Source organism: Phoca vitulina, unplaced genomic scaffold (genome assembly GCF_004348235.1).
Source record: "Phoca vitulina isolate PV1807 unplaced genomic scaffold, GSC_HSeal_1.0 scaffold4, whole genome shotgun sequence".
In the NCBI taxonomy this organism is placed as follows: Eukaryota; Metazoa; Chordata; class Mammalia; order Carnivora; family Phocidae; genus Phoca; species Phoca vitulina.
The window spans coordinates 40,421,789-40,434,968 of record NW_022589707.1 but is presented as its reverse complement, the minus strand read 5'-3'; the positions used below and the strand labels follow the sequence as shown (position 1 = coordinate 40,434,968).

The following is a 13,180-nucleotide window of genomic DNA, read 5'->3' as shown; positions in this document are numbered from 1 at the left end:
TGTTACGTCTTTGACGTCAGATGGAAGAGGTTGTTGTGAATCCTGCATAAGGGCCCTTCCTCAATCCCTTTCCCTTTCTGTAAAATGGGATACAACACGGTTCTTACCCTGCGCTGAACTCCAATAACTTGGAATACGAATGGGAAAACTGGGAGGAAGGGTGAGAAGAGCAGACCAATTTTTTTTAACTTCAGTTTATTCTTACAGAGTAAAGCAATAGTTCTTAAACTTTAATTTGCATTAGAATCACTCAGAAAACTCCCCCCCCATGTTAATTTATTCAGCATGTATTAACTGTAAATATACTGTGAGTCACAGATACTGTTTTCTCAGGAAACTTGCTTTTTAAATTCAAAGTCTGGGGCCCATTCCTAAGAAATTCTGATTCAGACCTCGGGCAGGTCCCAGGGAATCTGCATTTTTAAAAAGCACCCTTGTCATCTGAGTCAGGACAGCTGTGGGCAAACGGTGGAGAAAAGGGGGCTGGAGAAAGTGTGCCTAGATTTCCGTGTTGAGAATACACTGTTTGGGGAAAGTCTCCTTAATGGGCCTTTTGGTGATTCAAGGGAAAAGCAAACAACCTTTTCAGAAGTGGAAAGACAAAGCTAAATTGAAGAGCAAAGTAAAATAAAAGGCCATTTCATTGTGAGTGAGATGAAATCTTGGCAGATTGTTTCTTTCAGGAAATGCTCCTTTGTTCTTAATATAGATCTAGGCCACTTTGAGTCTGGACATAATTTTGCTTCCCGAAGAGTTACTAGTTAAGCCAGGAGAGCTGGAGCAGAGGTGGGCAAGAGAAGCAAGACCGAGCAGTCTAGATTTTCTTTGCAGCTGTAAAGCCAGCAAAGGGATGGGACCGGGAGTGTCGAAGCCCAAAGCCTTTGGTGTGATACCTGCCTCCCCTTGGTGTTACTTCAGACCAAACTGAAAGAAGACTTCAACTACCTCCATTTTTTTTTTAAAGTAGGCTCCATGCCCAACGTGGGGCTCGAACTCACGACCCCAAGATCAAGCGACGCATGCTCTACCAACTGAGCCAGCTAGGTACCCCTCAACTTTCTAATTGATTAAGTTCTTTCCAGCTTACCTCTTAACTCAAGCAAAAGACCCTTTGGGCAAAGCATCCCCTGATAGGAACCAACACTTCCCCCTCAAGCAATAAGGACTGTCCTGAGCCAGCAAGACCCTGTGACTGACAATGATGGACTTAACCATCACTGCTCACCTGCACAACCCACCCACCTTTGCTCCACATTTTCCTTATATAAACCAGGAAGTATTTGGGGCACTCTGAAGACAGTCTTTGAGATGCTAGTCCACCGTCTGCCTGTGTTGGCCTCACTGAAATTCCTTTCTTGTTTCACCATCACCCGGTTCTCTGCCTTTGGATTCTGTCAGTGGCAAGTGGCGGAACCTGGTCTGTTTGGGCCCCCCAGAGCTCTTGCACCTCTGTGCCCAGGCTCCAAAATGAGGGGGTTTACGCAAAAGGCCAGCACTCCTTCCGAGCACCTGGCAGGATTTGCTTTGGACCTAGAAAGATCTGATTGTTTAATCCCTCTTGAGGGTACACCTGATGGTCTGTCCCCCTTCTCCCTATAGAAAATCCTTTTTATTTAAATTGGAGTTGCTCAGTACAAATTTTTAATAATGCTCTTGAAGAGCTTATGTGAGCAGTTTGAACTCTAAAATATTATAAAAGAAATTCTGCTCTTTCCAGCTAAAAACATTGGCTTCACTAGAAGTTGTAGAAACTGCCCGATCAGTTGTGATGAAAATGAGAATTGTTTATAGTTAGCAATTACTTTTTTGGCATCCGTATAGCAATCTGCTTGTACTCTTTAAGCAAGCTCAAAACCCTCACCATCTTATTTTAATTTAAGAAAAAAATTCCATTGCAGATGTAATACCTGCTCCTAATGAAAATTTAGAAAATAACATAAAGATAAATAGAAGGAAAAAAATAATTGATAGTCTCACAAATACATTGTGATGTATTTTTCTTTCACTGTGTACATTTTTACATAGTTGCAATTACATGTTCTATATAAAATTGCATATGTTGGTTTCTTAAAAATTTGTTTTTAAAATATCTGCCTACTCTCTGAAGCAGGAAAAAAATATCACTTAGAAGTTCACTGACTGATACTATCCCTTACCTTAACCTCTGGGTGTGTATTTCTTTATAATTCTTTTCCATACTTTTTTTTTTTTTTTTTTTTTAGAGAGAGAGAGGGCATGCGTGAGGTGGCAGAGGGAGAGGGAGAATCCCAAGCAGGCTCCGTGCCTGGTGTGGAGCCCGATGTGGGGCTCGATCTCATGACCCCGAGATCACGACCTGAGCCAAAATCAAGAGTCAGAGGCCTAACCCACTGAGCCACCCAGGTGCCCCTCCATACTTTTTTTCTTTTTTTAGCATAATTGCAATTAGGTTAAAGATTTGTTAATGCAGGAACCTTCACAGATCCTATAAGAAAGAGGGTAGGAAGAGGCTCAGTGACAGATCAGATCTGTTACTTGGTTGCCTAGTAGTCTTTCCCAATCAAACCTCAATGACTCAGGACTCTCAGTGCCTTTTTAAAGGCACAGAAAATCATCATTCATGTTCCAAGCAGAAAAAAAAAATAGGGCCACTATGTTGCACTATGTCACTCTGGTTTGGTGTAGGGAAAGTACCTTTTAAAAGTAATTCTCCTGGTTCAGTTTCTTAACAGAATGCCCCATATAGCCACTGTTCACCAGTGCTCGAAGAGAACGCTATTCATTACCGCTGCCAGTGGCCGTAACACACGCAACGGATTTCTGAATCTAAAGGATATAGCTCAAAAAGCCCATTTCCTGGCACTAGGAAGTGGAAAGAGGAGCTACAGCAGAGGCTGTGTGGAAGACAGTGCAGTAGGGCCAAGCTTTGCCCCTGAACTTGCACCCCCAACTGGAGCTCTTCATTCCAGGTCCTGACCTGAGTAGACGAGGGATCCTCAGGTCTTTTAGATACAACTTCCTCTTTCTGGAGTTCTTAATTTTCATCTCTATCGCAGCCATGTGAATATATTTTCTAAAATTTTCTCAAGTGGGATACAGGGATTCTTCATGTTCTGAGATGTCACATATTTGAGAATGACATACAGAATTTCATATATATATATATATATATATATATATATATATATATATGAAATTATGGTGTCATGATCCTTTTCCTAAAGTCTGTAGACACATCTTCCTTGTCTTCTAGAATTACTATGACAGGGGTCAAGTTTGAGGTAAGCCTGATTTGTATCTTTTTCTAGGTAACCTTTTGTTCTCTCTGCTTGAATTGTTCTTTACTTTTAATTTAATAATTTTTTTAGAATATGTATAATGGAGATACTATTTTGGAACCCCCCCCCAGAAATATTTCCCCTTTGTGTCATCCAGTTTGTTTTTGTCCCTTTCTCCTTCAGCCCTTCTACCACTGCTCAGCGTCGGAGCCTATTGTCCAGGGATGGAGAGATCAGGGTTAAAGAAGTTTCTAGAGTATAGGAGGAGATGCTGTTGGCAGAAACAAGTGGGTCTTGACTAATTTGAAAGAATTTAGGGGAAGCTACCCCAGGGCCCGGAGGTGGGAGGCTGACGCACAGACACAGGCTCAGAGTGCTCTCCCCCAAACACCTGCACAGCTCACTTCCTCCAGGACTCAGCTTACACATCACCTCCTCAAGGAGGCCTCCCCTGATCAGTCTGTCCCCACTCCCACCTCCTGCCCCCTCATTCTCATCCCCATTACCCTGCTCTGACTTTCTCCACAGCACTTAGCGCACCTGCCACTTCACAGGTGGCCTGTCTATGCTGTCTCAAAGCCTTTTCCCTAGTTCTGCTTTGCTGGGCTGCATTAGGCCCACCTCTTGAGTCTTTGTCACTCTGAATGGACGGAACACATGAAAACCTTGAGATTTCCCTGTTCTCTTCTAGTACTTTCTTGTGGGGGCCACCCCTCCCAAGGTGCCCTGTCATTCTCATCTCTCTCTTACCTCCTGCTGAGTTGTTTTCTGAGTCTCTAAGTGGACACAAAACTGATATATTGTCTACAAGAGCTTATTTTTGTTCACTCCGGTACCCCTAGCTTCTAGAACACTTCCTGCCATGGCACATAGTAGGCATACAATAAATATGAATATATCTCACAGACAAGCTTAGGAGAGTTAGTTTGGAAATGGGCTACTTTAAGAGGAGAGACAGCATGGTGGTGTAATGGGAGAGAGTTCCTCTTTTCCTGCTCGGCCCGGGACTTGTATTTGTAGGCTAGATGGTGGTGGAGGTCTGAGTGTATTTCTACCTAGAGAGACAAGCTCATTTTCTAGAGGCAAGAACTGGGAAGACCTGCCAGATTCTGGCAGTCCTTGTTTTCAGGATTGTGAATTTTAGCAAGAAAGTGGGCAACACTGTTTCAGGGTTAATACCCAGATTTGCCATTTCAAACTGGACATGTGGGCATACTTTTAATTTTACTTAATGAACACTTCACAGAGAATGCAAAGGTAAACTACAGGCAGCTCAATTCATCCCCCAAAGGGCCCGCAAGAGACTGCAGGTCTACGTTATGTCCGTACTACAGAATATCTTAAAAGAGTATTTTTAGTTATTGTTTCCAAGTACGTACAAATACTTTTTACTAATTTATATTGGCCACATTCACCATTCTCAGTTGCTGTACATTACAGAGTTTTTATACTGTTTTAAAGAAAGGAAGCCTGAATGATTAAAACATTTGGGATACAGATTGTTCATGGGTTTTATTATTTATAAAATGCAAGAGGTGAAGATTAAAAGAAAAGTAACATCAAACCCCACAGAAACAAGTAAAATGTATTTAATTGATTCTTTGGCAGTTTACTGATGCTGAGACTTTTTTTCCCCTTGAAAATATATAAAATTTCCCTTTTATCTTCTCTAAAGCATGCCAGAATAAATTAGTGACTGCATAATTAATATCCAGGTATTTTGTGATATTTTGATAATGGGCTCCCCCTCTTCTAATCTCATTTTCTATTTCAGACCACACACTCTCAGTTTGTTGATCATGCATTTGGTTGCAGCCAGAGATATTTCCAGGTCTAAAGCCAGGTTCACATTTTTACTTTGAAGAGACAGAAATTCCAAACAAATACAGATGGTCAGACCATAAACTTAATTAAAATTTCTGCTTTGCTGGATGTTACATTAAATATGGCCATAATGCCAAGAGAAATACTGAAAAATCCATTTGTATCCACATCCTGCTGCTTCCACATAGTATAAAATAACAGAATGCTAAGAAGTATGTGTTTGTGTAGACGTGTGTGAGAGCATGTGTGTGTTAATCCCTTCTCTTTTGGCTTTGGCTGCCATACTAGTCATGTTTTGACCAATAAAAGATGGGTTTTAATTAAAATCTGGGATTGGCCAGCTGTACATCTGTTAACTTTTCTTCTATACATTACTTTCTGAAGCAGTGTGATTTCCTTTTTTTATGCAAATCCAAAACATTTGTATCTTTCCTAATTAGCCCAGGATACTTATTTATTTAGAATTGTATAGAGATAATTACTCATCTCCAAGAGGGTAATAAAGGCATGCGTAAGAAGGTGAAACAGCTTTCTTCTAGAACTTGAAGCGGAGGGAGGAAGGGACATGCCCTGTCATTTGTAGGTGAAGACTCCTGGAAAGGATAAGTGAGGATGAACAGTCCAGTGTGGCTAGAACAGGACAAGCCCTGCACAGGCTGGGCTGGGAGGGCTGAAGGGACAGCTGGGAACACACCTGATGGGTCTGGTTGGCTTGTGTTGTAGGACGCCAGCCGGTTTCTACCAGGTGTCTTAGGCCAACTTCCCCCAGAAAGATGAACCTGATACCAGGGCTTATGTGTGAGGACTTTATTGGTGAGTGTGATCCCAGAGAAGGGCAGAGATGCAAACCAGGGAAGAAAGGTATGTTTCAAATTGGCCACCACTATGGGCAACTGGTTGCTCTATCCCATAGGATCTTCTGCGGACGCTAATGAAATGCATCTCGGGACCCTCCGCTATAGGCTGAATTGTGTCCTCCCCAAATTAGGGTGGGCCCTAATCTAATCTGACTGGTGCCCTTCTAAGAAGAGTGAATGTGGACACACAGAGGGATACCGGGATGTGCGCCCCCAGAGCAAAGGCCACGTGAGGACACAGCCAGAAGGTGGTCGTCTACAAGCTAAGGAAAAAGGTCTTGGAAAAAAACAATCCTGCCCACACCTTGAGTTTGAACTTCTGGCCTTTAGAACTATGAAACAATAAATTCTGTTGTTCCAGCTACTCAGTCTGTGGTGCTTTGTTATGGCGGCTCTAGCAAATGAATATGTCCTCTGACAATGGAGAAGAAAGGGTCAAGGTTTTGACTATTGGAGGGGTCCCTGCCAGTACTTCCGGGTTACATAAGCAGTTTCCCCTGGAGTCCCATGCACTGGGGTCAACAGAGATGTCCTAGGGGAGGAGTGACAGGGGAACAGGTGGACTTACGGCAAGGCCTTGGTAGGTACACATGTGAGAAGCAGATTGGAACGTGTGCAGGACAGGGCTGCAGCGGATGAAAGTGAGGGATGGAGGATGGCTGGAATAAGAGATAGGTAAGGCTGAGAGAAGGCGAGGCAGAGCTGGAGTGATGATGATGATGATGATGATGATGATGAGTGACAATGAGGATTGGCACTGGGCTCTGTGCTCTATACCCTCTGACACTTTATTTATTTTAAAGATTTATTTATTCCAGAGAGAGAGAAGGGGGGAGGGGTACAGGGAGAGAGAAAGAGAGTCCCAAGCAGACTCTGCACAGAGCCCAGTGCAGGGGTCGATCCCAGGATCCTGAGATCATGACCTGCGCTGAAACCAAGGGTCGGATGCTCAACGGACTGAGCCAGCCAGGCACCCCCATCCCCGACACTTTACAGGACATATGTACTCTACATAAACCATCTCACTTAACCCCAGCACCACTCCAGAATTTAAGCAACATTTCTATCCCTATTTTACAGATGAAGAAACCGAAGAAGACAGAGGTGTGGGACTTGTCATAAAAGCTACTAGCCAGTAACTGAGCTCAAGTTTAATTGAACCTGGCTCCATATCTTGCGTTCTCACTCCTGTCGTTCTGCTTTCTCTTGATGCTGTCGTTTAAATGGTGTTTTACAAAGATAAATTTCAACAGATATTTTAATTTTTCTTAATTTCATACACAAGTTATTTCTTTGAGAACATATAAGGTATTCTATGCAGAACGTTACCATCAGAAGGTCGGTGTAGCACGGCTGTTGAACAGTCAGACTAGAGTCAAGATGCATATGTTCAAATCCCAGCTCTTCTACCCACTAGCTGGGTGACTTTGGGAAAGTTACTCAGCCTCTCTGTGCCTTACTTTAAACCTATGGGTGATTAAAAATAGCACCTACCTCCTGAAGTTGTCGTGAGGATTATTTAATACACACAAAGCAGTTTATGTACTCTGGGTTTTTTTTTTTGTAATTGCAATGTTTAAAAATATTGGCGAGATAGGGCTTCTTCCAATAACTCTTATCTATGGAAATGACTGAACATTACATGTGCATCTCCAAATTTTTGCGACACTTCTGTTGCTATGTAAGCTAAGGGACAGATTTTTATAAAAAGTAGCCAAATGTCAGCTGTTAAACATCACACTGCCGGCATCATAAATGAAGTCACCATTTGGCAAATAATTTCTTGGCGGGAGTGGTTCTCACCAACAGGGAAAATGAAAAAAGAAATTCAATAAAATCCCCACTGTGATTTGTCAAGCATTTCAGACACATGGCTCAGCAATTTTTCCAGCTGCAAAGTTCCTTTCCTCCCATCTTAGAACTCAGAGGAGGACTGACTGTGTGGAAGAGGTGAATTCGGTAAATCCTATTTTGTTAGTTCATTTGTGTTTTCTGTGACTGTTGGTTCTCTGCAGGTGAGGCTGTTTTCCATGGGGAGAAGGTAACCACATTATTGAAACACTGACATGGTCTCTGGCTTAGAGGGCGCCCGTTTATTATCTGATTGCTTTAATTTAATGTGGGGAACCTGGCTGAATGGTTGCAAGAGTCGTTCTTACCTCATTTCCTCCCTTTCAAGGGTAGAAAGAACAAGTGACCTCCTCTGTGAAATGAGGGGGTTGAACCAGATGTCCTCCAGGGGCCTTTTGGCTCTGACATTTTTTGTGGCTTTGGATTCTCTTCTTGGGCAATGTTCTTTGTTTTCCAGTGCATTGAATTGGTCCAAACATCTCTACATGCTTATTCCAGTTTTGGCTGCCAGGAAAGCAAAAGGCAAGGTCTTACATTTCAGCAAGGCCTTGCAGTTTATAACATGCTTTCACATATGCGGTCCTTTATAAAACCTTCACAAAAATCATGAAGGACTTTCGGATGAGAATGAGACCCAGGGAAGTTGAATGATTTGTCCAAGGTCACGCGGTCTGTAGGAAGCAGGGCCTTACAACAAGCCTTTCTATCAGTGCAGTGGTGTTTGCAGTTGGCCTCCCGACCCAAGAGGACATGATGACATTATAAGGATGCTCGGTTCCTTCAGAGTTGATTCTGTTGGTTCTGATTAGGTCATGTGTACAGCCCTGAACCAATCATTGTGGCCAGCAGAGAGGAAAGCTTCTGATTTACCCAAACCTAGTCACAGCATCTTCTTAGAAGTTGGGAGGGGATCTGCTCCCCCGAACCACATAGCTGAAAATGGGAGTTGGAGAATTAAGGAAGTCATCAGATGAAGAGAAAATAGATGGTGTGCAGAAAAATAAGAAATTTCCCATTAATTGCAGAGAAAGCATTTTTCCCAAAAGGCACTTTGAAAATAAATTTAGAAATGTTTTATTTTCTATTTTGTCCTAATTGAATTGAATTTTTGCAAAAGGAGTTTTCCCTCGAACTGATATTAGCTAACCAAAAACGAACTCTAGGGTGGTTGAGGAAATGGAACAAGAAAAGCTCAACCATTTCAAGCACCAGGATTTCTGGAAATCCATATTCATTGAGTGTGTTTGGGTCTCAGCTCAAATGAGACAAACTCACTCTTCTTTGGGACCTGAAATAAGGATTTGGAGCTCTTCCAATCAGATCAAACCAAAAGACATTCCTCAGACATCTTACATCCAGGGGGCCCCAGGGACAGAGAGGGGCTTGGGTGGCCATGTTTCCTGCTTTTTCCATTTGACCCCATCATCTAATTTTCTGTTTCTTGCCCTGTGATTTCCAGAGTTTATACCTGTGAGATATTGTTCTTTTTGGGTGTGTGTCATTCAAATCCTCTTTGGCTTCAAGAAGTTGCCCAAAGGGTTGTTTTTTAAAAAAATTGTTTTTGGATTATATCCTGTTGACCAAAACTTTCCCCTCAGTTGTCATGGTAACTTTCATACTGCAAGAGCTAGATGTTAGCCTAGAGGTTTGACAAGCAGATGACTTCCAGACAGGGGCTGATTTAGGACTTTTGGGCTGAGGCACAGGGCTTTTACTGTCCTGGAAACTACATAATTAGTAAATCGTTTGGATTCAAATAAGCTAACCTCTGAGCCAACCATGGAGTGTCTCTACAAGGTACTACTCAACTCATTCAATTATATTCTTCAAGTTTCAACTAGTAGCTGACTAGTTAGCCCTTGGATGTGGGGGAAGGAAAAGTTGTCATGTTTGTAAGTTGCACATTTTGTAATATCAAAAAATTTTCACATATACATGAAATATGATATGAATATTTTTTAGGCCACTGGATGAATATCAAACAGTAGAATTATAAAATTTTTATTTTTATAGAAGTATTTTAAAAGCTTCCATTAAATTTTCAAAAAAATTAAGTATAATTTGAGCTTTTTTTAAATAACTTTTCATTAAAAATGCTGATATTATTAATAAATTGTTGTCTCTTAATAGGTCATTTTGAATATTTAGAAGAAAAATGATATTTTTGGAAAGCATATATAAAAATATACTTAAATTTTCTACATTAATATTTAATAATTCATATTTTTGGCAAAATATATTCAAATTTTGGATATGTTGAATGCCATTACAGTTTATATTCTAATCCTTCAGAATTATTACTATCTATAGGACATAATTTATGTCAAATTATTGATTATAACAACCTAGTTAAGTGATGTTACTGAAATGAAGGCAATAAATGTTATTGAAATAAATACATAAAATTATGTATGTCTTTATTACAACACAGTGCATCAACACAAAACTCACATGTGCACAATAATAATTAAATTCAGTTGTCTTTGATATTTTTCTAGCTTTAAGTCATCTAAAAGTCCCTGTGTAAAAACCATAGCTTTACACGTACATTATATACATTGTAAAGGTATATATGTCAAGGCATGGAATAAAGTAAACTGTAAAAGTTGGTAGCTGAATCCACAAATTTGAAATGTTTGAATAGTGGCATGTGGGCCTATTGTGTTCTTGCACTCCAGGCCCTAGAGCTGTAAGCTGGGTCTGCACACACACTCAGGTCTCCCATGGGGACCAAGCCTCTGGCTTGGTCACTTGGCTAAGGTGGTAACTACTAGATCTCTCTATTGGGAACACACAATTTCCCCCCTGTATTTAGTTAGTAATCTATGGAGTGAGACCTTGCACATTGCTTTAGAATCCATTGATAACCTTTGCCAAATTAGTTATTAATTTGGGGACTAGAAAAAGATGATTTTTCCAATTCTATTTTTGCTTCTACATTTATTAGATGACATTCTTCTGTAACAAAGAGCTTTCCTTCCTTGATATCCTTTGCCCATTTTCATTTTCTTTTAATTAAAAAAATTTTTTGAAACTGCCATTGTGGTCACCATAGAAATGCACCTTTCCGATCTCCCATTGTGGGGAGTATAACTGACTGACAAGCCCAGCTGCTGCCTTTTGGGTTTTTTTATTTGTGTTTGTTTTGTTTTAAGTAAACTCCATCTATACCCAATGTGGGGCTTGAACCCACGACTCTGAGATCACACGTTGTATGCTCTACTGACTGAGTGAGCCAGGCATCCTTTTATTATGATTTTTTTTTATTACTTTTATTAGTTTTTCGTTTGTTTAAACAGTCTTGAGGTCTTTTTTTTTTTTTACACTTATCCTGCCATGAATTCGTAGGGAATGGGTTCCAGCAGCTCAGGGTCCTTTCCATTGGTTCTCACAAAGTGTGCTTCTCTGGGTGGAGCAGGCTGGCACTTCCGTTGAACCCAAGTGCCTCTCTCTTTGGCTTCCTTCTTTTTCTGATCATCTTCCTTCACACACTTCAGGAAGCTATCTCGGCTCTTTGAGTGCTTAATATGTTCAATACTTAAATTAATTCTCTTGGCAAGAATCCTGCCTTTAACTTGTTTGTTTACAACAATGCCAACAGCATGCTGGGTAACACCATAGACCCTTCCAGTGTTGCCATGGCAACATTTGTTGGGCCTTCCTTTTTGAACAGTGCCCATTACCTCGATGTCTACAATATCACCTTTCTTATAGATTCGCATGTATGTAGGTAAAGGAACAACTCCATGTTTTCGAAAAGGCAGAGAGAACATGGTGGGTACTCTCCTCTTTCCCTTTGTGTTGGTCATTTTGTCAAATTACTGGGAGATGGTGGTTCCAGCTGAAAGGAATTATTTTTATTAGTTTATTTTTATATCAGCTGTGCCTTGTGAAAGCACTTCCAAAGTTACGCCAAAGTCATGCTTCCCAACGTTGATTCCAACTAGTGACTGGGCATGGCAAGGACACTGTTCCTGCAAGACGGTGACTCCTTGATGGGTGACCTTTGCTCCTCACTGGCCCAGCTGAAACTTCCTTACAACTGTACTGCAGTCCAAGCCTCTTCCTATCCACCCCTGCTTCCTCCCCCTTCTTCCCAGGTGCCAGACTGCATCATGGTTCCCTCCAGGCATCTCCCTAATACATTTCTTGCATGTTTAATCCCATCCTGGCTTCTTAGAGGACTGAGCTAACACAATCATAAAAACCAAAGTATATCAAACACATATATGCACTTTATATAATAATAACGATGTGTGAATCTGCCACCCAGGCTATGAAATGGAAAATTACCTATACCCCTCCTTCCTCTCATTCACTTCAAAGTGAACCACTGTCCTAAATTTTATATAATCATTCCCTCCCTTTTTTGTTTAGTAACTTATAGATGTACTCCCAAGCAAGTCATGGTTAATTTTGTCCATTCTGGAATTTTATATAATGGAATTATTTTCTTAAAGATTTATTTATTTTAGAGAGCGAGCATGCCCATGCACAAGTGGGAAGAGGGAGAGGGAGAAAAGCAGTCCCTGCTTAGCAGGGAGCCCCACATAGGGCTTGATCTCACAACCCTGAGATCATGACCTGATCAAGAGTCCAATGCTCAACCAACCGAGCCACCCAGGCACCCCTATAAATAGAATTCTACTTCAGGTATTCTATGACTTATTGCTCACTCAACACCACAGCCCATCAACACAACATTCAGATGTGTGCAACCATAGTTAAAGTCAGTTGACTTCAATATTTGTGTGGTTTTGACTGTATATTCCTTTGTAGTAGTAAGTTATATATTCTGGACACTAATCTTTTGCTAATCATATGTGTTGCAAATATCTTATCATTTGAGGCTTGACTTTTCACTCTCTTTGTGATATCTTTGATGAACAGAGGCAATCACAGCTATCTATCTTTTCCTCTATTGTGTTTTATTTAAGAGATTCTTCCCTATTTTAAGACCTTAAAAGATATTCCCCTGTATTGGCTATGAAATGTTTCATTTTGCCTATGAAATGTTTCATTTTGCCTTTTACATTTTAATCTTTTATGTACCTGAAATTGATTTTTAACATGACACGAAATAAAAATCCAAGTTCATTTTTTTAATTGAAATATAATTTAGATTGGTAAAATTCGCCTTTTACAGTGCTAAGAGTTTTGACAAATTCAATTGTGTAACCAACACCACTGTCAAGATATAGAATTATTCTTTCACCCCCAGGAAGTCCCCTTTGTGCTCCTTTGTTTTTTTTTTTTTTAATTTTTTTATTGTTATGTTAATCCCCATACATTACATCATTAGTTTTAGATATAGTGTTCCATGATTCATTGTTTGTGCATAACACCCAGTGCTCCATGCAGAACGTGCCCTCCTCAATACCCATCACCAGG

General features: G+C 40.7%; 1 protein-coding gene across 1 annotated transcript; it reads right to left on the bottom strand.

Moving 5' to 3' along the window:
* Positions 1-11,115: 11,115 nt before the first annotated feature.
* On the bottom strand, positions 11,116-11,601 carry LOC116630639 (60S ribosomal protein L21-like). The gene has a single exon (XM_032401310.1). It carries the CDS (start codon positions 11,596-11,598, stop codon positions 11,116-11,118), a length of 483 nt encoding a protein of 160 aa, XP_032257201.1. The 5' UTR covers positions 11,599-11,601.
* Positions 11,602-13,180: the final 1,579 nt, after the last annotated feature.

What these genes read in the sequence shown, in the direction of transcription:
- LOC116630639 (XM_032401310.1), bottom strand. Translation starts at nt 11,598, where the DNA reads ATGACCAACACAAAGGGAAAGAGGAGAGTACCCACCATGTTCTCTCTG.